Below are 23,957 nucleotides of genomic sequence, written 5' to 3' on the forward strand. Positions count from 1 at the left end.
GGGGGCAAAACACACAGAGCCCACACAGCTCAGACAGACACATCCCAAACCCACAGAAGAAAGAGCCCCACGCTTGCAACACATTGTAACACGGTACTCACAACTTCCTTGCTTTTCTGACAAGGAACAAGAGCTACGTGCATTTCACTGAGCATGTGATTTGTCTGCCTGACCTTGCCATCGCAACACAGCACAGAATAAAAAAAAAAAGTGAGGCAAGAACTTAGCCGGGGGCTCCTGGGACTAACCCCACTCTCAAAGCATTTCAGAAATGGCTGCAGCAGAGCTGAAAGATATTATTGCCTGAGAGAGGGAGCCTTTAGGTTTTTTCTTTGTTTGTTTGTTTGTTTGGTTGTTTGTTTGTTTGTTTGGAGGGGGAGACAACCTTTCTTCTGACTTAGAATTGGAGGGAAATCAGTGACACCAATTGCAAATGCAGATTTAGTCTGGAGGAACCATTGCCCCGTGTTGTAGCCCAGCTCCCTTCCGATCAGGAGGCATGAAGCCTCTGGCTGGGCTGACTCCATGCTAGTTAAAGGAAAGACTATTGAACTCTTCTGCAGAGAGCATGCCGGCGTTGTCTGGTGCCATGTCCTCCGTGGTGATAGGGCCACGGGGGAAATCTCGTTCGCCGTCAGTGCCCCCGCTCGTGCCACAGTGCTGTGGTGGCAGGCTGGGGAGGATGGGCTTCAGGAACTTGAACTCGCTGTTGCCCGAGCCTGTCGTGAGGTTGATCTCGTAGCAATAGGCGTGGGACAGGGTCCCCGCAGCAGCTGAATCAGCCAGGCCGCTCTGCAAGTTGCCAGCGCCGTAAACCACATGCCCACCCTTCAGCTCCTTTCTCTTGCACATCTTGCGAGCGACGAAGGCTGCTGTGGACGTGAGGAAGAGGAGCGAGACACAGACCAATGAAATGATTAAATAGGTTGTCAGGGAGCCGCTGTCATCCTCCGTGGCCAGGCTGCTGTGCGGTAGGCGCATGTCTGAGAAGTCACTGAGCAGCAGTGCGCTCAGCGCCACGGTGGCCGACAGCGGTGGCTGCCCGTTGTCTCGCACCAGGACAACGAGCTTCTGCTTCACAGTGTCTCTCTCTGTCACGGGCCTCCTCAGCCGCACCTCCCCACTCTGCGCACCCACCACAAACAGCCCGGGGTCGGTGGCCCTCAGCAGGTGGTACGAGAGCCACGAGTTCTGCCCCGAGTCGGCATCCACGGCCACCACTTTGGTGATGAGGTACCCTGCCTCAGCCGACATGGGCACCAGCTCGCTGGATGGTGGGCTGCTGTCATGCGACGGGTACAGCACCAGCGGCGCATTGTCATTCTCATCCACCACGACAAGGCGGACGGTGACGTTGGCACTAAGGCGAGGAGAGCCCGCATCGGAGGCGCTCACCAAGACTTCCATCTGCCTCACCTGCTCATAGTCCAGAGGCCGCAGCACAAACACCTGCCCGTTCTCAGAGTTCACAGAGATGCAGGAGCAGGGAGGCTGCTCTGCGGGGTGGGCTGGTGCCAGGGAATAGGTCACCTTGGCATTGGGCCCCACGTCGGCATCCGTGGCACTGACGGCTCCGACGAGCACCGTGGGGGCATTGTTCTCACGCACATGCATGGTGTACGACGTCTGGTTGAAGACAGGTGCATTGTCGTTGACATCGGAGATGTCCACCGTGAAGGTCTGGGTGGTCGTGAGAGGAGGTGACCCCGCGTCTGCTGCTGTGACAGTGAGGATGTACCGTGCCGTCTCCTCCCTGTCCAGAGTGCTCACGGTCACCAGCTCGTAGTAATTCTTATAGGCCGGCCGCAGGGAGAACGACAGCTGGTCTTCAAGGGCACAGGTGATCTTCCCGTTGGCACCGGCATCTCGGTCCCTGACAGTAAAGAGGGCGACCACCGTCCCGGGTAACGCGTTCTCGGGGAGGGGGCTGCTGAAGGAATTGACCACCAGCTCTGGTGCATTGTCATTCACATCCACCACCTCCACCAACACCTTGCAGATTGACGAGAGGCCCCCGCCATCTGTGGCCCGCACGCTGAGCTCGTGATTCTGTGCTGCCTCAAAGTCCAGAGGCTTTGTGACTTTAATTTCACCGCTGGTGGGGTCAAGTGCGAATGCCGAGTGGCTCTGGCCCACTGCTTGGCTGAACTGATAGGTGATGTCCCCGTTGATTCCCATGTCCCGATCGGTTGCCACCACGCTGAGGACCACAGAGCCCTCCGGTGCATTTTCCAAGACCTGACCAACGTAGACTTTCTGGCTGAAGACAGGAGTGTTGTCATTTACATCTAGAACGACAATGTGGATTTGGGTGGTCCCACTCCTCGGCGGAGAGCCTCCGTCCATGGCGATGAGGCTGAAACCCACCTCCGCCTGCTCCTCTCTGTCTAGAGGCTTTTCCAAGACCAGTTCCACATATTTGTCGTCCTCACTCTGACTGCCAAAGGAGACACTAAAGTACTCGTTGTCGGGAGAGATGCTGTAAGCCTGGATGCTGTTGCTGCCAACATCCAGGTCCCGAGCCCCCTCCAGCGGGAAACGCGAGCCCGGGTCGCTCCTTTCCAGGATCTTAAAAGTGACTCGTTCCTCCGGGAAAACGGGCGAATGGTCGTTGACGTCCTGCACCGCCACCTCGACCCGAAAGAACTGCAGGGGGTTCGCCAGCAGGAGCTCGAAGGGGAGCGTGCAGGTAGCGGACTGCCCGCACAGCTCCTCCCGGTCCAGCCTGTCCGCCACTACGAGGCGGCCGGTGCCGCGGTCTAAGCGAAAGTGCTGCCGGCCGTCGTCCGAGGCCAGGCGGGCGCGGCGAGCCGCGAGCTGCGCCGGGGCCAGCCCCGCGTCCTCCGCCACGTTGGCTACCACGGAGCCGCTCTCCGCCTCCTCGGCTACGGAGTAGCGGAGGGGCTCGGAGCGAGCGTGCGGCAGGGAGAGGAAAGCAGAGAGACAGAGCACTTGCCTTGCGATCGCCATGTCGCGGCGGCGGACAGCCTCCGCCTCGCCGATCGCCCGCGCGGTCCTCCGCCGAAAGCGGCGCCCGGCGGCGGCGCGGCGGCGCGGCGGGGCGGCGGGCGGGCGCCCTCCCTCTCGCCGAGTGCGGCCGGCGGCCCGGAGCGCGGCCGCCGTGGCCCGGCAGCGGATTGCACGGGGCACCGCTCGCCGCCGCTCGCCGCCGCTCGCCGCCGCTGCCCGGCTCGTCTGGGCCGGGCTGCGCTCGGCCGGGCTGGGCTCGGCCGCCTCCCCGCCCGCAGCCGCTCGGCGCCGCCTTGGCCGGGAGCACCACCCTGCGGCCCGCGGCGGCACTGCGCCCGCCGCCGCCCGCTGCCCGCGCTGCCGGCTCGCCCCGGCGCACGGACCCGCGCGCACACCGCGCCGGGGCGGGAAGCGCCGGGAAGGAGCGCCGAGAGCCCTGCGGGGCCGCCGCTCGAGTCCGAGCGCACGGGCGGCGCCGGCAGCTGCCCCGCGTCCTGCCCCGCTCCCCGCTGCCCGGAGCCCGCGGGCAGGCGGGCGCGCTTGGCTGCCGGGACGCCAGTCCGCGCCCTTGGAGAAACACGGCGGCGAGACGAGCACAACCCGTTTCCCACGGCGCCGTGGGGCGGAGGCTCAGCCCGGCGGCACCGAGCCGCGCTCCCCGGTCGAGCAGCCGGGCGAGAGCCTCCGCAGGTAGCAGCCCAGCACGGCACTACGGCTCCTCGGGAATCTCAGGCTGACGACGGGGAACGCAGGCGGCTCCCGGCGAGGCTCAGGCGTGGACGCGCCTGCCGGCCGGCCACTCCGCCGGCTCAACGGCGGGAGGGGCCGTGCGGCCCGCGTTGCCTTCCCTCTCGCCAGCGGGCTGCCAGCTGCACAGCGCTTCTTCGTCCTCGCCCGCCTCAGCGCAGCTGGAGCTCTTGGGTCAGTTGCAAAGGTCACTGCCCCCACCTCACGCCTTTGCAGAGGCCAACAGCGATACTCGCAGCCGCACACAGCACCTGCAGCGCTCCGGCGCCGGGAAGCGGCCCTCCGCCTTGCCGGCTTCCCACTCCTGCTCAGCCAACAGCGCCTGCTGCAGCCCCGCGCTTGCCAGCATCCCTCAGAACGGTGCTGACGGATTCGCGGGACATGCATGCGTTCAGGAGAGGCTCTCTGACAAGTCCTGCCCACCGCATTGCTTCCTAAACGGCACCTCCGACGAGCCCCTCGGGAAAGCTCAGCAGTGTGTTCCGGCCCTCTGATACGGGAAACAGCCTCCCCCTCTCACAGGGGAAAAACAACAATAAACCATCTAGTTATCACCCGCATCAGACACCCAGACCCTCGACTTGCAGCAACCTGAGAAGCAGCAGCTTTACACCCGGAGATGCTGGCTCCTTGAGATCTCAGTAAGAGAGACACCCCGACTCTCTAAGATGTCCTTCACAACTCCCTCTGTTACAGCTCACACTACAGGAAGAGGCTGGCATAGAGAATCCTTCGTCCCTTTAGATGCGGAGAACCCTGAGCAGAGTAGCTTCACACAGAACTCCAGCCACACACAGCGTGCCACGCAGACCCCCATCATAGAATTGAAAGAGTGTCCTCACCGTTTTAGGACTTCCCTGCAAGACAGCAATTCTATTCATCATTTCTACTGTCACAGCAAAAGGCGTTCGCATGCGGACTTCTTGCTTGCAGGCAGCTGTCTCACCACCCCTGAGTGAGAGCTGAGTTTATCCTGCTGACCAGGGATTTATGCAGCACAGCACAGCAGAGCACGGCACAGGCGCGTGCCTTCCCAGATTAACGGGACTGTGGATCACTCAGTCCTCGAGCTACAGCGGTCTTCCAGTCAGCATCACTATACCAGCTTGTCCTCTGGACTTACCTTTTTATCGGGGCCTTTGCGGAAGGGACAACTGTAGTCCTCTGCATTTCCCAAGAGCGAATCCTCTCCCTGGTAGTGGTTTTCACCCACCAATTGCCCACCTCCTGGGGCTCCCCCAAATACTTCCCCAAAGGAACGTGTATCCTGTCTTTGTGCTGTCCATCCCCCAAAGCCTTTAGAATCAAAACACTTTGTGCTTGAACGCCTTGCAGTTGCCATCTGCAGCTGGAGCTCTTGGGAGAGTTGGACAGGTCACTGCCCCCACCTCACGCCTTTGCAGAGGCCTTTGCACACCCAGGGCCCCTGCTAGGGTAGCCGCCAGTTTCCCCTGACCTCGATCGAACCGGGCCCTGCTGCAGCCAGAAGATCAGGGCTCACAAGACCCATACAGGCCTGCCAGCAAATCCGTGATCCCCACAGTTTTACTGAATGCTCTGTCGGCTGCGTCTCCAAAGCGAGGAAATGGACCCCTTCAACTTCACCTCAGCCAAGGGACAAAATGAGAAAAAAAAGCCTCCCGGCCTTTTGAAAACTTGGACAGAGCTTCCCCAGAAAGAACATCTCCACAAAGACTCTCTCCACACAAGGCATTCAGCTGCTCTCTTTATTTCACTTTTACACACAAGGGTATCCCGGTTTACAACGGTACAGTTTCTAACTGCAGCACAACACAGCGTGAAGCTTTCCAGCTATTCCCTGCCACACTGCCTGCAGTCAAGCAATCCGTTATTACACATGGGGTGACAGTCCTTCTCAAGAGGAATAGGTAAGACAATGCTCAAAGGCAGTCTGCAGGGTAGAAGGAGAAAGGGCAAAAAGGAGGATGCAAATGCTCTAACACAAACCCAGAAAATCATATCGGGACACCTTTCCACTCCCATCAAGAAGCCTCTGAATTCCGGAACAACAAGCATGAGACCAAAGTCAAGGGCCCTTTTCCAAGTTCATCTCGATTCGACCTTCAGACACAGTCCTTTGAAGCACCTCGTGGCGTTTTCATACAGTGCACCCAACGACAATGAACATGTTCTCACAGCTCTGCACAGTTACAGCCTATCCCAACACCGTTAGTGCTGCCATATTTCCAAGGCAATCCCAAGGAGACAGCCCACGCAACCCTCCCCTTATGGGCCAAAGGAAGATCTTGTTGTGCGTTTTGCTGCTCTCCCTCAGAGAACATGAGACTTCTGTATTCAAAGGGTCAACACAGCCTTCTTGCCTGCTGAGCTGCAATTGCGTGCATCGCAACGGCTGGATGTGAGCTACTCCCTGCTTCAGCGGGCAGCCTTTGTGCAGCATAGGCAGACACACAACGGCTGTCCGGACAGACATAATGACCAGGGGGCAAAACACACAGAGCCCACACAGCTCAGACAGACGCATCCCAAACCCACAGAAGAAAGAGCCCCACGCTTGCAACACATTGTAACACGGTACTCACAACTTCCTTGCTTTTCTGACAAGGAACAAGAGCTACGTGCATTTCACTGAGCATGTGATTTGTCTGCCTGACCTTGCCATCGCAACACAGCACAGAATAAAAAAAAAAAAAAAGTGAGGCAAGAACTTAGCCGGGGGCTCCTGGGACTAACCCCACTCTCAAAGCATTTCAGAAATGGCTGCAGCAGAGCTGAAAGATATTATTGCCTGAGAGAGGGAGCCTTTAGGTTTTTTCTTTGTTTGTTTGTTTGGTTGGTTGTTTGTTTGTTTGTTTGGAGGGGGAGACAACCTTTCTTCTGACTTAGAATTGGAGGGAAATCAGTGACACCAATTGCAAATGCAGATTTAGTCTGGAGGAACCATTGCCCCGTGTTGTAGCCCAGCTCCCTTCCGATCAGGAGGCATGAAGCCTCTGGCTGGGCTGACTCCATGCTAGTTAAAGGAAAGACTATTGAACTCTTCTGCAGAGAGCATGCCGGCGTTGTCTGGTGCCATGTCCTCCGTGGTGATAGGGCCACGGGGGAAATCTCGTTCGCCGTCAGTGCCCCCGCTCGTGCCACAGTGCTGTGGTGGCAGGCTGGGGAGGATGGGCTTCAGGAACTTGAACTCGCTGTTGCCCGAGCCTGTCGTGAGGTTGATCTCGTAGCAATAGGCGTGGGACAGGGTCCCCGCAGCAGCTGAATCAGCCAGGCCGCTCTGCAAGTTGCCAGCGCCGTAAACCACATGCCCACCCTTCAGCTCCTTTCTCTTGCACATCATGCGAGCGACGAAGGCTGCCGTGGACGTGAGGAAGAGGAGCGAGACACAGACCAATGAAATGATTAAATAGGTTGTCAGGGAGCCGCTGTCATCCTCCGTGGCCAGGCTGCTGTGCGGTAGGCGCATGTCTGAGAAGTCACTGAGCAGCAGTGCGCTCAGCGCCACGGTGGCCGACAGCGGTGGCTGCCCGTTGTCTCGCACCAGGACAACGAGCTTCTGCTTCACGGTGTCTCTCTCTGTCACGGGCCTCCTCAGCCGCACCTCCCCACTCTGCGCACCCACCACAAACAGCCCGGGGTCGGTGGCCCTCAGCAGGTGGTACGAGAGCCACGAGTTCTGCCCCGAGTCGGCATCCACGGCCACCACTTTGGTGATGAGGTACCCTGCCTCAGCCGACATGGGCACCAGCTCGCTGGATGGTGGGCTGCTGTCGTGCGACGGGTACAGCACCAGCGGCGCATTGTCATTCTCATCCACCACGACAAGGCGGACGGTGACGTTGGCACTAAGGCGAGGAGAGCCCGCATCGGAGGCGCTCACCAAGACTTCCATCTGCCTCACCTGCTCATAGTCCAGAGGCCGCAGCACAAACACCTGCCCGTTCTCAGAGTTCACAGAGATGCAGGAGCAGGGAGGCTGCTCTGCGGGGTGGGCTGGTGCCAGGGAATAGGTCACCTTGGCATTGGGCCCCACGTCGGCATCCGTGGCACTGACGGCTCCGACGAGCACCGTGGGGGCATTGTTCTCACGCACATGCATGGTGTACGACGTCTGGTTGAAGACAGGTGCATTGTCGTTGACATCGGAGATGTCCACCGTGAAGGTCTGGGTGGTCGTGAGAGGAGGTGACCCCGCGTCTGCTGCTGTGACAGTGAGGATGTACCGTGCCGTCTCCTCCCTGTCCAGAGTGCTCACGGTCACCAGCTCGTAGTAATTCTTATAGGCCGGCCGCAGGGAGAACGACAGCTGGTCTTCAAGGGCACAGGTGATCTTCCCGTTGGCACCGGCATCTCGGTCCCTGACAGTAAAGAGGGCGACCACCGTCCCGGGTAACGCGTTCTCGGGGAGGGGGCTGCTGAAGGAATTGACCACCAGCTCTGGTGCATTGTCATTCACATCCACCACCTCCACCAACACCTTGCAGATTGACGAGAGGCCCCCGCCATCTGTGGCCCGCACGCTGAGCTCGTGATTCTGTGCTGCCTCAAAGTCCAGAGGCTTTGTGACTTTAATTTCACCGCTGGTGGGGTCAAGTGCGAATGCCGAGTGGCTCTGGCCCACTGCTTGGCTGAACTGATAGGTGATGTCCCCGTTGATGCCCATGTCCCGATCGGTTGCCACCACGCTGAGGACCACAGAGCCCTCTGGTGCATTTTCCAAAACCTGACCAACGTACAGCTCCTCTGTGAAGACAGGAGCATTGTCATTTACATCTAGAACGACAATGTGGATTTGGGCGGTGCCACTCCTGGGCGGAGAGCCTCCGTCCGTGGCGATGAGGCTGAAACCCACCTCCGCCTGCTCCTCTCTGTCTAGAGGCTTTTCCAAGACCAGTTCCACATACTTCTTCCCCTTACTCCGACTCCCAAAGGAGACACTAAAGTACTCGTTGTCGGGAGAGATGCTGTAAGCCTGGATGCTGTTGCTGCCAACATCCAGGTCCCGAGCCCCCTCCAGCGGGAAACGCGAGCCCGGGTCGCTCCTTTCCAGGATCTTAAAAGTGACTCGTTCCTCCGGGAAAACGGGCGAATGGTCGTTGACGTCCTGCACCGCCACCTCGACCCGAAAGAACTGCAGGGGGTTCGCCAGCAGGAGCTCGAAGGGGAGCGTGCAGGTAGCGGACTGCCCGCACAGCTCCTCCCGGTCCAGCCTGTCCGCCACTACGAGGCGGCCGGTGCCGCGGTCTAAGCGAAAGTGCTGCCGGCCGTCGTCCGAGGCCAGGCGGGCGCGGCGAGCCGCGAGCTGCGCCGGGGCCAGCCCCGCGTCCTCCGCCACGTTGGCTACCACGGAGCCGCTCTCCGCCTCCTCGGCTACGGAGTAGCGGAGGGGCTCGGAGCGAGCGTGCGGCAGGGAGAGGAAAGCAGAGAGACAGAGCACTTGCCTTGCGATCGCCATGTCGCGGCGGCGGACAGCCTCCGCCTCGCCGATCGCCCGCGCGGTCCTCCGCCGAAAGCGGCGCCCGGCGGCGGCGCGGCGGCGCGGCGGGGCGGCGGGCGGGCGCCCTCCCTCTCGCCGAGTGCGGCCGGCGGCCCGGAGCGCGGCCGCCGTGGCCCGGCAGCGGATTGCACGGGGCACCGCTCGCCGCCGCTCGCCGCCGCTCGCCGCCGCTGCCCGGCTCGTCTGGGCCGGGCTGCGCTCGGCCGGGCTGGGCTCGGCCGCCTCCCCGCCCGCAGCCGCTCGGCGCCGCCTTGGCCGGGAGCACCACCCTGCGGCCCGCGGCGGCACTGCGCCCGCCGCCGCCCGCTGCCCGCGCTGCCGGCTCGCCCCGGCGCACGGACCCGCGCGCACACCGCGCCGGGGCGGGAAGCGCCGGGAAGGAGCGCCGAGAGCCCTGCGGGGCCGCCGCTCGAGTCCGAGCGCACGGGCGGCGCCGGCAGCTGCCCCGCGTCCTGCCCCGCTCCCCGCTGCCCGGAGCCCGCGGGCAGGCGGGCGCGCTTGGCTGCCGGGACGCCAGTCCGCGCCCTTGGAGAAACACGGCGGCGAGACGAGCACAACCCGTTTCCCACGGCGCCGTGGGGCGGAGGCTCAGCCCGGCGGCACCGAGCCGCGCTCCCCGGTCGAGCAGCCGGGCGAGAGCCTCCGCAGGTAGCAGCCCAGCACGGCACTACGGCTCCTCGGGAATCTCAGGCTGACGACGGGGAACGCAGGCGGCTCCCGGCGAGGCTCAGGCGTGGACGCGCCTGCCGGCCGGCCACTCCGCCGGCTCAACGGCGGGAGGGGCCGTGCGGCCCGCGTTGCCTTCCCTCTCGCCAGCGGGCTGCCAGCTGCACAGCGCTTCTTCGTCCTCGCCCGCCTCAGCGCAGCTGGAGCTCTTGGGTCAGTTGCAAAGGTCACTGCCCCCACCTCACGCCTTTGCAGAGGCCAACAGCGATACTCGCAGCCGCACACAGCACCTGCAGCGCTCCGGCGCCGGGAAGCGGCCCTCCGCCTTGCCGGCTTCCCACTCCTGCTCAGCCAACAGCGCCTGCTGCAGCCCCGCGCTTGCCAGCATCCCTCAGAACGGTGCTGACGGATTCGCGGGACATGCATGCGTTCAGGAGAGGCTCTCTGACAAGTCCTGCCCACCGCATTGCTTCCTAAACGGCACCTCCGACGAGCCCCTCGGGAAAGCTCCGCAGTGTGTTCCGGCCCTCTGATACGGGAAACAGCCTCCCCCTCTCACAGGGGAAAAACCACAATAAACCATCTAGTTATCACCCGCATCAGACACCCAGACCCTCGACTTGCAGCAACCTGAGAAGCAGCAGCTTTACACCCGGAGATGCTGGCTCCTTGAGATCTCAGTAAGAGAGACACGCCGACTCTCTAAGATGTCCTTCACAACTCCCTCTGTTACAGCTCACACTACAGGAAGAGGCTGGCATAGAGAATCCTTCGTCCCTTTAGATGCGGAGAACCCTGAGCAGAGTAGCTTCACACAGAACTCCAGCCACACACAGCGTGCCACGCAGACCCCCATCATAGAATTGAAAGAGTGTCCTCACCGTTTTAGGACTTCCCTGCAAGACAGCAATTCTATTCATCATTTCTACTGTCACAGCAAAAGGCGTTCGCATGCGGACTTCTTGCTTGCAGGCAGCTGTCTCACCACCCCTGAGTGAGAGCTGAGTTTATCCTGCTGACCAGGGATTTATGCAGCACAGCACAGCAGAGCACGGCACAGGCGCGTGCCTTCCCAGATTAACGGGACTGTGGATCACTCAGTCCTCGAGCTACAGCGGTCTTCCAGTCAGCATCACTATACCAGCTTGTCCTCTGGACTTACCTTTTTATCGGGGCCTTTGCGGAAGGGACAACTGTAGTCCTCTGCATTTCCCAAGAGCGAATCCTCTCCCTGGTAGTGGTTTTCACCCACCAATTGCCCACCTCCTGGGGCTCCCCCAAATACTTCCCCAAAGGAACGTGTATCCTGTCTTTGTGCTGTCCATCCCCCAAAGCCTTTAGAATCAAAACACTTTGTGCTTGAACGCCTTGCAGTTGCCATCTGCAGCTGGAGCTCTTGGGAGAGTTGGACAGGTCACTGCCCCCACCTCACGCCTTTGCAGAGGCCTTTGCACACCCAGGGCCCCTGCTAGGGTAGCCGCCAGTTTCCCCTGACCTCGATCGAACCGGGCCCTGCTGCAGCCAGAAGATCAGGGCTCACAAGACCCATACAGGCCTGCCAGCAAATCCGTGATCCCCACAGTTTTACTGAATGCTCTGTCGGCTGCGTCTCCAAAGCGAGGAAATGGACCCCTTCAACTTCACCTCAGCCAAGGGACAAAATGAGAAAAAAAAGCCTCCCGGCCTTTTGAAAACTTGGACAGAGCTTCCCCAGAAAGAACATCTCCACAAAGACTCTCTCCACACAAGGCATTCAGCTGCTCTCTTTATTTCACTTTTACACACAAGGGTATCCCGGTTTACAACGGTACAGTTTCTAACTGCAGCACAACACAGCGTGAAGCTTTCCAGCTATTCCCTGCCACACTGCCTGCAGTCAAGCAATCCGTTATTACACATGGGGTGACAGTCCTTCTCAAGAGGAATAGGTAAGACAATGCTCAAAGGCAGTCTGCAGGGTAGAAGGAGAAAGGGCAAAAAGGAGGATGCAAATGCTCTAACACAAACCCAGAAAATCATATCGGGACACCTTTCCACTCCCATCAAGAAGCCTCTGAATTCCGGAACAACAAGCATGAGACCAAAGTCAAGGGCCCTTTTCCAAGTTCATCTCGATTCGACCTTCAGACACAGTCCTTTGAAGCACCTCGTGGCGTTTTCATACAGTGCACCCAACGACAATGAACATGTTCTCACAGCTCTGCACGGTTACAGCCTATCCCAACACCGTTAGTGCTGCCATATTTCCAAGGCAATCCCAAGGAGACAGCCCACGCAACCCTCCCCTTATGGGCCAAAGGAAGATCTTGTTGTGCGTTTTGCTGCTCTCCCTCAGAGAACATGAGACTTCTGTATTCAAAGGGTCAACACAGCCTTCTTGCCTGCTGAGCTGCAATTGCGTGCATCGCAACGGCTGGATGTGAGCTACTCCCTGCTTCAGCGGGCAGCCTTTGTGCAGCATAGGCAGACACACAACGGCTGTCCGGACAGACATAATGACCGGGGGCAAAACACACAGAGCCCACACAGCTCAGACAGACACATCCCAAACCCACAGAAGAAAGAGCCCCACGCTTGCAACACATTGTAACACGGTACTCACAACTTCCTTGCTTTTCTGACAAGGAACAAGAGCTACGTGCATTTCACTGAGCATGTGATTTGTCTGCCTGACCTTGCCATCGCAACACAGCACAGAATAAAAAAAAAAAGTGAGGCAAGAACTTAGCCGGGGGCTCCTGGGACTAACCCCACTCTCAAAGCATTTCAGAAATGGCTGCAGCAGAGCTGAAAGATATTATTGCCTGAGAGAGGGAGCCTTTAGGTTTTTTCTTTGTTTGTTTGTTTGTTTGGTTGTTTGTTTGTTTGTTTGGAGGGGGAGACAACCTTTCTTCTGACTTAGAATTGGAGGGAAATCAGTGACACCAATTGCAAATGCAGATTTAGTCTGGAGGAACCATTGCCCCGTGTTGTAGCCCAGCTCCCTTCCGATCAGGAGGCATGAAGCCTCTGGCTGGGCTGACTCCATGCTAGTTAAAGGAAAGACTATTGAACTCTTCTGCAGAGAGCATGCCGGCGTTGTCTGGTGCCATGTCCTCCGTGGTGATAGGGCCACGGGGGAAATCTCGTTCGCCGTCAGTGCCCCCGCTCGTGCCACAGTGCTGTGGTGGCAGGCTGGGGAGGATGGGCTTCAGGAACTTGAACTCGCTGTTGCCCGAGCCTGTCGTGAGGTTGATCTCGTAGCAATAGGCGTGGGACAGGGTCCCCGCAGCAGCTGAATCAGCCAGGCCGCTCTGCAAGTTGCCAGCGCCGTAAACCACATGCCCACCCTTCAGCTCCTTTCTCTTGCACATCTTGCGAGCGACGAAGGCTGCCGTGGACGTGAGGAAGAGGAGCGAGACACAGACCAATGAAATGATTAAATAGGTTGTCAGGGAGCCGCTGTCATCCTCCGTGGCCAGGCTGCTGTGCGGTAGGCGCATGTCTGAGAAGTCACTGAGCAGCAGTGCGCTCAGCGCCACGGTGGCCGACAGCGGTGGCTGCCCGTTGTCTCGCACCAGGACAACGAGCTTCTGCTTCACGGTGTCTCTCTCTGTCACGGGCCTCCTCAGCCGCACCTCCCCACTCTGCGCACCCACCACAAACAGCCCGGGGTCGGTGGCCCTCAGCAGGTGGTACGAGAGCCACGAGTTCTGCCCCGAGTCGGCATCCACGGCCACCACTTTGGTGATGAGGTACCCTGCCTCAGCCGACATGGGCACCAGCTCGCTGGATGGTGGGCTGCTGTCGTGCGACGGGTACAGCACCAGCGGCGCATTGTCATTCTCATCCACCACGACAAGGCGGACGGTGACGTTGGCACTAAGGCGAGGAGAGCCCGCATCGGAGGCGCTCACCAAGACTTCCATCTGCCTCACCTGCTCATAGTCCAGAGGCCGCAGCACAAACACCTGCCCGTTCTCAGAGTTCACAGAGATGCAGGAGCAGGGAGGCTGCTCTGCGGGGTGGGCTGGTGCCAGGGAATAGGTCACCTTGGCATTGGGCCCCACGTCGGCATCCGTGGCACTGACGGCTCCGACGAGCACCGTGGGGGCATTGTTCTCACGCACATGCATGGTGTACGACGTCTGGTTGAAGACAGGTGCATTGTCATTGACATCGGAGATGTCCACCGTGAAGGTCTGGGTGGTCGTGAGAGGAGGTGACCCCGCGTCTGCTGCTGTGACAGTGAGGATGTACCGTGCCGTCTCCTCCCTGTCCAGAGTGCTCACGGTCACCAGCTCGTAGTAATTCTTATAGGCCGGCCGCAGGGAGAACGACAGCTGGTCTTCAAGGGCACAGGTGATCTTCCCGTTGGCACCGGCATCTCGGTCCCTGACAGTAAAGAGGGCGACCACCGTCCCGGGTAACGCGTTCTCGGGGAGGGGGCTGCTGAAGGAATTGACCACCAGCTCTGGTGCATTGTCATTCACATCCACCACCTCCACCAACACCTTGCAGATTGACGAGAGGCCCCCGCCATCTGTGGCCCGCACGCTGAGCTCGTGATTCTGTGCTGCCTCAAAGTCCAGAGGCTTTGTGACTTTAATTTCACCGCTGGTGGGGTCAAGTGCGAATGCCGAGTGGCTCTGGCCCACTGCTTGGCTGAACTGATAGGTGATGTCCCCGTTGATGCCCATGTCCCGATCGGTTGCCACCACGCTGAGGACCACAGAGCCCTCTGGTGCATTTTCCAAAACCTGACCAAGGTACCGCTCCTCCGTGAAGACAGGAGCATTGTCATTTACATCTAGAACGACAATGTGGATTTGGGTGGTCCCACTCCTCGGCGGAGAGCCTCCATCCACAGCGATGAGGCTGAAACCCACCTCCACCTGCTCCTCTCTGTCTAGAGGCTTTTCCAAGACCAGTTCCACATACTTGTCTCCCTTACTCCGACTCCCAAAGAAGACACTAAAGTACTCGTTGTCGGGAGAGATGCTGTAAGCCTGGATGCTGTTGCTGCCAACATCCAGGTCCCGAGCCCCCTCCAGCGGGAAACGCGAGCCCGGGTCGCTCCTTTCCAGGATCTTAAAAGTGACTCGTTCCTCCGGGAAAACGGGCGAATGGTCGTTGACGTCCTGCACCGCCACCTCGACCCGAAAGAACTGCAGGGGGTTCGCCAGCAGGAGCTCGAAGGGGAGCGTGCAGGTAGCGGACTGCCCGCACAGCTCCTCCCGGTCCAGCCTGTCCGCCACTACGAGGCGGCCGGTGCCGCGGTCTAAGCGAAAGTGCTGCCGGCCGTCGTCCGAGGCCAGGCGGGCGCGGCGAGCCGCGAGCTGCGCCGGGGCCAGCCCCGCGTCCTCCGCCACGTTGGCTACCACGGAGCCGCTCTCCGCCTCCTCGGCTACGGAGTAGCGGAGGGGCTCGGAGCGAGCGTGCGGCAGGGAGAGGAAAGCAGAGAGACAGAGCACTTGCCTTGCGATCGCCATGTCGCGGCGGCGGACAGCCTCCGCCTCGCCGATCGCCCGCGCGGTCCTCCGCCGAAAGCGGCGCCCGGCGGCGGCGCGGCGGCGCGGCGGGGCGGCGGGCGGGCGCCCTCCCTCTCGCCGAGTGCGGCCGGCGGCCCGGAGCGCGGCCGCCGTGGCCCGGCAGCGGATTGCACGGGGCACCGCTCGCCGCCGCTCGCCGCCGCTCGCCGCCGCTGCCCGGCTCGTCTGGGCCGGGCTGCGCTCGGCCGGGCTGGGCTCGGCCGCCTCCCCGCCCGCAGCCGCTCGGCGCCGCCTTGGCCGGGAGCACCACCCTGCGGCCCGCGGCGGCACTGCGCCCGCCGCCGCCCGCTGCCCGCGCTGCCGGCTCGCCCCGGCGCACGGACCCGCGCGCACACCGCGCCGGGGCGGGAAGCGCCGGGAAGGAGCGCCGAGAGCCCTGCGGGGCCGCCGCTCGAGTCCGAGCGCACGGGCGGCGCCGGCAGCTGCCCCGCGTCCTGCCCCGCTCCCCGCTGCCCGGAGCCCGCGGGCAGGCGGGCGCGCTTGGCTGCCGGGACGCCAGTCCGCGCCCTTGGAGAAACACGGCGGCGAGACGAGCACAACCCGTTTCCCACGGCGCCGTGGGGCGGAGGCTCAGCCCGGCGGCACCGAGCCGCGCTCCCCGGTCGAGCAGCCGGGCGAGAGCCTCCGCAGGTAGCAGCCCAGCACGGCACTACGGCTCCTCGGGAATCTCAGGCTGACGACGGGGAACGCAGGCGGCTCCCGGCGAGGCTCAGGCGTGGACGCGCCTGCCGGCCGGCCACTCCGCCGGCTCAACGGCGGGAGGGGCCGTGCGGCCCGCGTTGCCTTCCCTCTCGCCAGCGGGCTGCCAGCTGCACAGCGCTTCTTCGTCCTCGCCCGCCTCAGCGCAGCTGGAGCTCTTGGGTCAGTTGCAAAGGTCACTGCCCCCACCTCACGCCTTTGCAGAGGCCAACAGCGATACTCGCAGCCGCACACAGCACCTGCAGCGCTCCGGCGCCGGGAAGCGGCCCTCCGCCTTGCCGGCTTCCCACTCCTGCTCAGCCAACAGCGCCTGCTGCAGCCCCGCGCTTGCCAGCATCCCTCAGAACGGTGCTGACGGATTCGCGGGACATGCATGCGTTCAGGAGAGGCTCTCTGACAAGTCCTGCCCACCGCATTGCTTCCTAAACGGCACCTCCGACGAGCCCCTCGGGAAAGCTCCGCAGTGTGTTCCGGCCCTCTGATACGGGAAACAGCCTCCCCCTCTCACAGGGGAAAAACCACAATAAACCATCTAGTTATCACCCGCATCAGACACCCAGACCCTCGACTTGCAGCAACCTGAGAAGCAGCAGCTTTACACCCGGAGATGCTGGCTCCTTGAGATCTCAGTAAGAGAGACACGCCGACTCTCTAAGATGTCCTTCACAACTCCCTCTGTTACAGCTCACACTACAGGAAGAGGCTGGCATAGAGAATCCTTCGTCCCTTTAGATGCGGAGAACCCTGAGCAGAGTAGCTTCACACAGAACTCCAGCCACACACAGCGTGCCACGCAGACCCCCATCATAGAATTGAAAGAGTGTCCTCACCGTTTTAGGACTTCCCTGCAAGACAGCAATTCTATTCATCATTTCTACTGTCACAGCAAAAGGCGTTCGCATGCGGACTTCTTGCTTGCAGGCAGCTGTCTCACCACCCCTGAGTGAGAGCTGAGTTTATCCTGCTGACCAGGGATTTATGCAGCACAGCACAGCAGAGCACGGCACAGGCGCGTGCCTTCCCAGATTAACGGGACTGTGGATCACTCAGTCCTCGAGCTACAGCGGTCTTCCAGTCAGCATCACTATACCAGCTTGTCCTCTGGACTTACCTTTTTATCGGGGCCTTTGCGGAAGGGACAACTGTAGTCCTCTGCATTTCCCAAGAGCGAATCCTCTCCCTGGTAGTGGTTTTCACCCACCAATTGCCCACCTCCTGGGGCTCCCCCAAATACTTCCCCAAAGGAACGTGTATCCTGTCTTTGTGCCGTCCATCCCCCAAAGCCTTTAGAATCAAAACACTTTGTGCTTGAACGCCTTACAGTTGCCATCTGCAGCTGGAGCTCTTGGGAGAGTTGGACAGGTCACTGCCCCCACCTCACGCCTTTGCAGAGGCCTTTGCACACCCAGGGCCCCTGCTAGGGTAGCCGCCAGTTTCCCCTGACCTCAATCGAACCGGGCCCTGCTGCAGCCAGAAGATCAGGGCTCACAAGACCCATACAGGCCTGCCAGCAAATCCGTGATCCCCACAGTTTTACTGAATGCTCTGTCGGCTGCGTCTCCAAAGCGAGGAAATGGACCCCTTCAACTTCACCTCAGCCAAGGGACAAAATGAGAAAAAAAAGCCTCCCGGCCTTTTGAAAACTTGGACAGAGCTTCCCCAGAAAGAACATCTCCACAAAGACTCTCTCCACACAAGGCATTCAGCTGCTCTCTTTATTTCACTTTTACACACAAGGGTATCCCGGTTTACAACGGTACAGTTTCTAACTGCAGCACAACACAGCGTGAAGCTTTCCAGCTATTCCCTGCCACACTGCCTGCAGTCAAGCAATCCGTTATTACACATGGGGTGACAGTCCTTCTCAAGAGGAATAGGTAAGACAATGCTCAAAGGCAGTCTGCAGGGTAGAAGGAGAAAGGGCAAAAAGGAGGATGCAAATGCTCTAACACAAACCCAGAAAATCATATCGGGACACCTTTCCACTCCCATCAAGAAGCCTCTGAATTCCGGAACAACAAGCATGAGACCAAAGTCAAGGGCCCTTTTCCAAGTTCATCTCGATTCGACCTTCAGACACAGTCCTTTGAAGCACCTCGTGGCGTTTTCATACAGTGCACCCAACGACAATGAACATGTTCTCACAGCTCTGCACGGTTACAGCCTATCCCAACACCGTTAGTGCTGCCATATTTCCAAGGCAATCCCAAGGAGACAGCCCACGCAACCCTCCCCTTATGGGCCAAAGGAAGATCTTGTTGTGCGTTTTGCTGCTCTCCCTCAGAGAACATGAGACTTCTGTATTCAAAGGGTCAACACAGCCTTCTTGCCTGCTGAGCTGCAATTGCGTGCATCGCAACGGCTGGATGTGAGCTACTCCCTGCTTCAGCGGGCAGCCTTTGTGCAGCATAGGCAGACACACAACGGCTGTCCGGACAGACATAATGACCAGGGGGCAAAACACACAGAGCCCACACAGCTCAGACAGACGCATCCCAAACCCACAGAAGAAAGAGCCCCACGCTTGCAACACATTGTAACACGGTACTCACAACTTCCTTGCTTTTCTGACAAGGAACAAGAGCTACGTGCATTTCACTGAGCATGTGATTTGTCTGCCTGACCTTGCCATCGCAACACAGCACAGAATAAAAAAAAAAAAAAAGTGAGGCAAGAACTTAGCCGGGGGCTCCTGGGACTAACCCCACTCTCAAAGCATTTCAGAAATGGCTGCAGCAGAGCTGAAAGATATTATTGCCTGAGAGAGGGAGCCTTTAGGTTTTTTCTTTCTTTCTTTCTTTCTTTCTTTCTTTCTTTCTTTGTTTGTTTGGAGGGGGAGACAACCTTTCTTCTGACTTAGAATTGGAGGGAAATCAGTGACACCAATTGCAAATGCAGATTTAGTCTGGAGGAACCATTGCCCCGTGTTGTAGCCCAGCTCCCTTCCGATCAGGAGGCATGAAGCCTCTGGCTGGGCTGACTCCATGCTAGTTAAAGGAAAGACTATTGAACTCTTCTGCAGAGAGCATGCCGGCGTTGTCTGGTGCCATGTCCTCCGTGGTGATAGGGCCACGGGGGAAATCTCGTTCGCCGTCAGTGCCCCCGCTCGTGCCACAGTGCTGTGGTGGCAGGCTGGGGAGGATGGGCTTCAGGAACTTGAACTCGCTGTTGCCCGAGCCTGTCGTGAGGTTGATCTCGTAGCAATAGGCGTGGGACAGGGTCCCCGCAGCAGCTGAATCAGCCAGGCCGCTCTGCAAGTTGCCAGCGCCGTAAACCACATGCCCACCCTTCAGCTCCTTTCTCTTGCACATCTTGCGAGCGACGAAGGCTGCCGTGGACGTGAGGAAGAGGAGCGAGACACAGACCAATGAAATGATTAAATAGGTTGTCAGGGAGCCGCTGTCATCCTCCGTGGCCAGGCTGCTGTGCGGTAGGCGCATGTCTGAGAAGTCACTGAGCAGCAGTGCGCTCAGCGCCACGGTGGCCGACAGCGGTGGCTGCCCGTTGTCTCGCACCAGGACAACGAGCTTCTGCTTCACGGTGTCTCTCTCTGTCACGGGCCTCCTCAGCCGCACCTCCCCACTCTGCGCACCCACCACAAACAGCCCGGGGTCGGTGGCCCTCAGCAGGTGGTACGAGAGCCACGAGTTCTGCCCCGAGTCGGCATCCACGGCCACCACTTTGGTGATGAGGTACCCTGCCTCAGCCGACATGGGCACCAGCTCGCTGGATGGTGGGCTGCTGTCATGCGACGGGTACAGCACCAGCGGCGCATTGTCATTCTCATCCACCACGACAAGGCGGACGGTGACGTTGGCACTAAGGCGAGGAGAGCCCGCATCGGAGGCGCTCACCAAGACTTCCATCTGCCTCACCTGCTCATAGTCCAGAGGCCGCAGCACAAACACCTGCCCGTTCTCAGAGTTCACAGAGATGCAGGAGCAGGGAGGCTGCTCTGCGGGGTGGGCTGGTGCCAGGGAATAGGTCACCTTGGCATTGGGCCCCACGTCGGCATCCGCGGCACTGACGGCTCCGACGAGCACCGTGGGGGCATTGTTCTCACGCACGTGCATGGTGTACGACGTCTGGTTGAAGACAGGTGCATTGTCGTTGACATCGGAGATGTCCACCGTGAAGGTCTGGGTGGTCGTGAGAGGAGGTGACCCCGCGTCTGCTGCTGTGACAGTGAGGATGTACCGTGCCGTCTCCTCCCTGTCCAGAGTGCTCACGGTCACCAGCTCGTAGTAATTCTTATAGGCCGGCCGCAGGGAGAACGACAGCTGGTCTTCAAGGGCACAGGTGATCTTCCCGTTGGCACCGGCATCTCGGTCCCTGACAGTAAAGAGGGCGACCACCGTCCCGGGTAACGCGTTCTCGGGGAGGGGGCTGCTGAAGGAATTGACCACCAGCTCTGGTGCATTGTCATTCACATCCACCACCTCCACCAACACCTTGCAGATTGACGAGAGGCCCCCGCCATCTGTGGCCCGCACGCTGAGCTCGTGATTCTGTGCTGCCTCAAAGTCCAGAGGCTTTGTGACTTTAATTTCACCGCTGGTGGGGTCAAGTGCGAATGCCGAGTGGCTCTGGCCCACTGCTTGGCTGAACTGATAGGTGATGTCCCCGTTGATGCCCATGTCCCGATCGGTTGCCACCACGCTGAGGACCACAGAGCCCTCCGGTGCATTTTCCAAGACCTGACCAATGTACCGCTCCTCTGTGAAGACAGGAGCATTGTCATTTACATCTAGAACGACAATGTGGATTTGGGTGGTCCCACTCCTCGGCGGAGAGCCTCCGTCCATGGCGATGAGGCTGAAACCCACCTCCGCCTGCTCCTCTCTGTCTAGCGGCTTTTCCAAGACCAGTTCCACATATTTGTCTCCCTTACTCCGACTGCCAAAGGAGACACTAAAGTACTCGTTGTCGGGAGAGATGCTGTAAGCCTGGATGCTGTTGCTGCCAACATCCAGGTCCCGAGCCCCCTCCAGCGGGAAACGCGAGCCCGGGTCGCTCCTTTCCGGGATCTTAAAAGTGACTCGTTCCTCCGGGAAAACGGGCGAATGGTCGTTGACGTCCTGCACCGCCACCTCGACCCGAAAGAACTGCAGGGGGTTCGCCAGCAGGAGCTCGAAGGGGAGCGTGCAGGTAGCGGACTGCCCGCACAGCTCCTCCCGGTCCAGCCTGTCCGCCACTACGAGGCGGCCGGTGCCGCGGTCTAAGCGAAAGTGCTGCCGGCCGTCGTCCGAGGCCAGGCGGGCGCGGCGAGCCGCGAGCTGCGCCGGGGCCAGCCCCGCGTCCTCCGCCACGTTGGCTACCACGGAGCCGCTCTCCGCCTCCTCGGCTACGGAGTAGCGGAGGGGCTCGGAGCGAGCGTGCGGCAGGGAGAGGAAAGCAGAGAGACAGAGCACTTGCCTTGCGATCGCCATGTCGCGGCGGCGGACAGCCTCCGCCTCGCCGATCGCCCGCGCGGTCCTCCGCCGAAAGCGGCGCCCGGCGGCGGCGCGGCGGCGCGGCGGGGCGGCGGGCGGGCGCCCTCCCTCTCGCCGAGTGCGGCCGGCGGCCCGGAGCGCGGCCGCCGTGGCCCGGCAGCGGATTGCACGGGGCACCGCTCGCCGCCGCTCGCCGCCGCTCGCCGCCGCTGCCCGGCTCGTCTGGGCCGGGCTGCGCTCGGCCGGGCTGGGCTCGGCCGCCTCCCCGCCCGCAGCCGCTCGGCGCCGCCTTGGCCGGGAGCACCACCCTGCGGCCCGCGGCGGCACTGCGCCCGCCGCCGCCCGCTGCCCGCGCTGCCGGCTCGCCCCGGCGCACGGACCCGCGCGCACACCGCGCCGGGGCGGGAAGCGCCGGGAAGGAGCGCCGAGAGCCCTGCGGGGCCGCCGCTCGAGTCCGAGCGCACGGGCGGCGCCGGCAGCTGCCCCGCGTCCTGCCCCGCTCCCCGCTGCCCGGAGCCCGCGGGCAGGCGGGCGCGCTTGGCTGCCGGGACGCCAGTCCGCGCCCTTGGAGAAACACGGCGGCGAGACGAGCACAACCCGTTTCCCACGGCGCCGTGGGGCGGAGGCTCAGCCCGGCGGCACCGAGCCGCGCTCCCCGGTCGAGCAGCCGGGCGAGAGCCTCCGCAGGTAGCAGCCCAGCACGGCACTACGGCTCCTCGGGAATCTCAGGCTGACGACGGGGAACGCAGGCGGCTCCCGGCGAGGCTCAGGCGTGGACGCGCCTGCCGGCCGGCCACTCCGCCGGCTCAACGGCGGGAGGGGCCGTGCGGCCCGCGTTGCCTTCCCTCTCGCCAGCGGGCTGCCAGCTGCACAGCGCTTCTTCGTCCTCGCCCGCCTCAGCGCAGCTGGAGCTCTTGGGTCAGTTGCAAAGGTCACTGCCCCCACCTCACGCCTTTGCAGAGGCCAACAGCGATACTCGCAGCCGCACACAGCACCTGCAGCGCTCCGGCGCCGGGAAGCGGCCCTCCGCCTTGCCGGCTTCCCACTCCTGCTCAGCCAACAGCGCCTGCTGCAGCCCCGCGCTTGCCAGCATCCCTCAGAACGGTGCTGACGGATTCGCGGGACATGCATGCGTTCAGGAGAGGCTCTCTGACAAGTCCTGCCCACCGCATTGCTTCCTAAACGGCACCTCCGACGAGCCCCTCGGGAAAGCTCCGCAGTGTGTTCCGGCCCTCTGATACGGGAAACAGCCTCCCCCTCTCACAGGGGAAAAACCACAATAAACCATCTAGTTATCACCCGCATCAGACACCCAGACCCTCGACTTGCAGCAACCTGAGAAGCAGCAGCTTTACACCCGGAGATGCTGGCTCCTTGAGATCTCAGTAAGAGAGACACGCCGACTCTCTAAGATGTCCTTCACAACTCCCTCTGTTACAGCTCACACTACAGGAAGAGGCTGGCATAGAGAATCCTTCGTCCCTTTAGATGCGGAGAACCCTGAGCAGAGTAGCTTCACACAGAACTCCAGCCACACACAGCGTGCCACGCAGACCCCCATCATAGAATTGAAAGAGTGTCCTCACCGTTTTAGGACTTCCCTGCAAGACAGCAATTCTATTCATCATTTCTACTGTCACAGCAAAAGGCGTTCGCATGCGGACTTCTTGCTTGCAGGCAGCTGTCTCACCACCCCTGAGTGAGAGCTGAGTTTATCCTGCTGACCAGGGATTTATGCAGCACAGCACAGCAGAGCACGGCACAGGCGCGTGCCTTCCCAGATTAACGGGACTGTGGATCACTCAGTCCTCGAGCTACAGCGGTCTTCCAGTCAGCATCACTATACCAGCTTGTCCTCTGGACTTACCTTTTTATCGGGGCCTTTGCGGAAGGGACAACTGTAGTCCTCTGCATTTCCCAAGAGCGAATCCTCTCCCTGGTAGTGGTTTTCACCCACCAATTGCCCACCTCCTGGGGCTCCCCCAAATACTTCCCCAAAGGAACGTGTATCCTGTCTTTGTGCCGTCCATCCCCCAAAGCCTTTAGAATCAAAACACTTTGTGCTTGAACGCCTTACAGTTGCCATCTGCAGCTGGAGCTCTTGGGAGAGTTGGACAGGTCACTGCCCCCACCTCACGCCTTTGCAGAGGCCTTTGCACACCCAGGGCCCCTGCTAGGGTAGCCGCCAGTTTCCCCTGACCTCAATCGAACCGGGCCCTGCTGCAGCCAGAAGATCAGGGCTCACAAGACCCATACAGGCCTGCCAGCAAATCCGTGATCCCCACAGTTTTACTGAATGCTCTGTCGGCTGCGTCTCCAAAGCGAGGAAATGGACCCCTTCAACTTCACCTCAGCCAAGGGACAAAATGAGAAAAAAAAGCCTCCCGGCCTTTTGAAAACTTGGACAGAGCTTCCCCAGAAAGAACATCTCCA

At 60.6% G+C, this 23,957-nt stretch overlaps 4 protein-coding genes across 4 annotated transcripts; all 4 read right to left on the bottom strand.

The window, feature by feature from the left end:
• Window positions 1–480: 480 nt before the first annotated feature.
• On the bottom strand, window positions 481–2,985 carry LOC309596072 (protocadherin beta-4-like). Its single transcript, XM_082323818.1, has one exon. It carries the CDS (start codon window positions 2,968–2,970, stop codon window positions 529–531), a length of 2,442 nt encoding a protein of 813 aa, XP_082179944.1. The 5' UTR covers window positions 2,971–2,985; the 3' UTR covers window positions 481–528.
• A 3,679-nt stretch (window positions 2,986–6,664) lies between these two features.
• Window positions 6,665–9,169, bottom strand: LOC309596063 (protocadherin beta-15-like). The gene has a single exon (XM_082323809.1). It carries the CDS (start codon window positions 9,152–9,154, stop codon window positions 6,713–6,715), a length of 2,442 nt encoding a protein of 813 aa, XP_082179935.1. The 5' UTR covers window positions 9,155–9,169; the 3' UTR covers window positions 6,665–6,712.
• Window positions 9,170–12,843: 3,674 nt separating this feature from the next.
• Window positions 12,844–15,348, bottom strand: LOC309596058 (protocadherin beta-4-like). Its single transcript, XM_082323804.1, has one exon. It carries the CDS (start codon window positions 15,331–15,333, stop codon window positions 12,892–12,894), a length of 2,442 nt encoding a protein of 813 aa, XP_082179930.1. The 5' UTR covers window positions 15,334–15,348; the 3' UTR covers window positions 12,844–12,891.
• Window positions 15,349–19,073: 3,725 nt separating this feature from the next.
• On the bottom strand, window positions 19,074–21,536 carry LOC309596060 (protocadherin beta-15-like). Its single transcript, XM_082323806.1, has one exon. The coding sequence runs from the start codon at window positions 21,519–21,521 to the stop codon at window positions 19,080–19,082; it is 2,442 nt and encodes an 813-aa protein (XP_082179932.1). The 5' UTR covers window positions 21,522–21,536; the 3' UTR covers window positions 19,074–19,079.
• Between the last annotated feature and the right edge of the window lie 2,421 nt (window positions 21,537–23,957).

This window comes from Platalea leucorodia (assembly GCF_965183815.1).
Source record: "Platalea leucorodia genome assembly, chromosome: 11".
Classification (NCBI taxonomy): domain Eukaryota; kingdom Metazoa; phylum Chordata; class Aves; order Pelecaniformes; family Threskiornithidae; genus Platalea; species Platalea leucorodia.

Coding starts and splice junctions, on each gene's coding strand:
- LOC309596072 (XM_082323818.1), bottom strand. CDS start 2,970: ATGGCGATCGCAAGGCAAGTGCTCTGTCTCTCTGCTTTCCTCTCCCTG.
- LOC309596063 (XM_082323809.1), bottom strand. CDS start 9,154: ATGGCGATCGCAAGGCAAGTGCTCTGTCTCTCTGCTTTCCTCTCCCTG.
- LOC309596058 (XM_082323804.1), bottom strand. CDS start 15,333: ATGGCGATCGCAAGGCAAGTGCTCTGTCTCTCTGCTTTCCTCTCCCTG.
- LOC309596060 (XM_082323806.1), bottom strand. CDS start 21,521: ATGGCGATCGCAAGGCAAGTGCTCTGTCTCTCTGCTTTCCTCTCCCTG.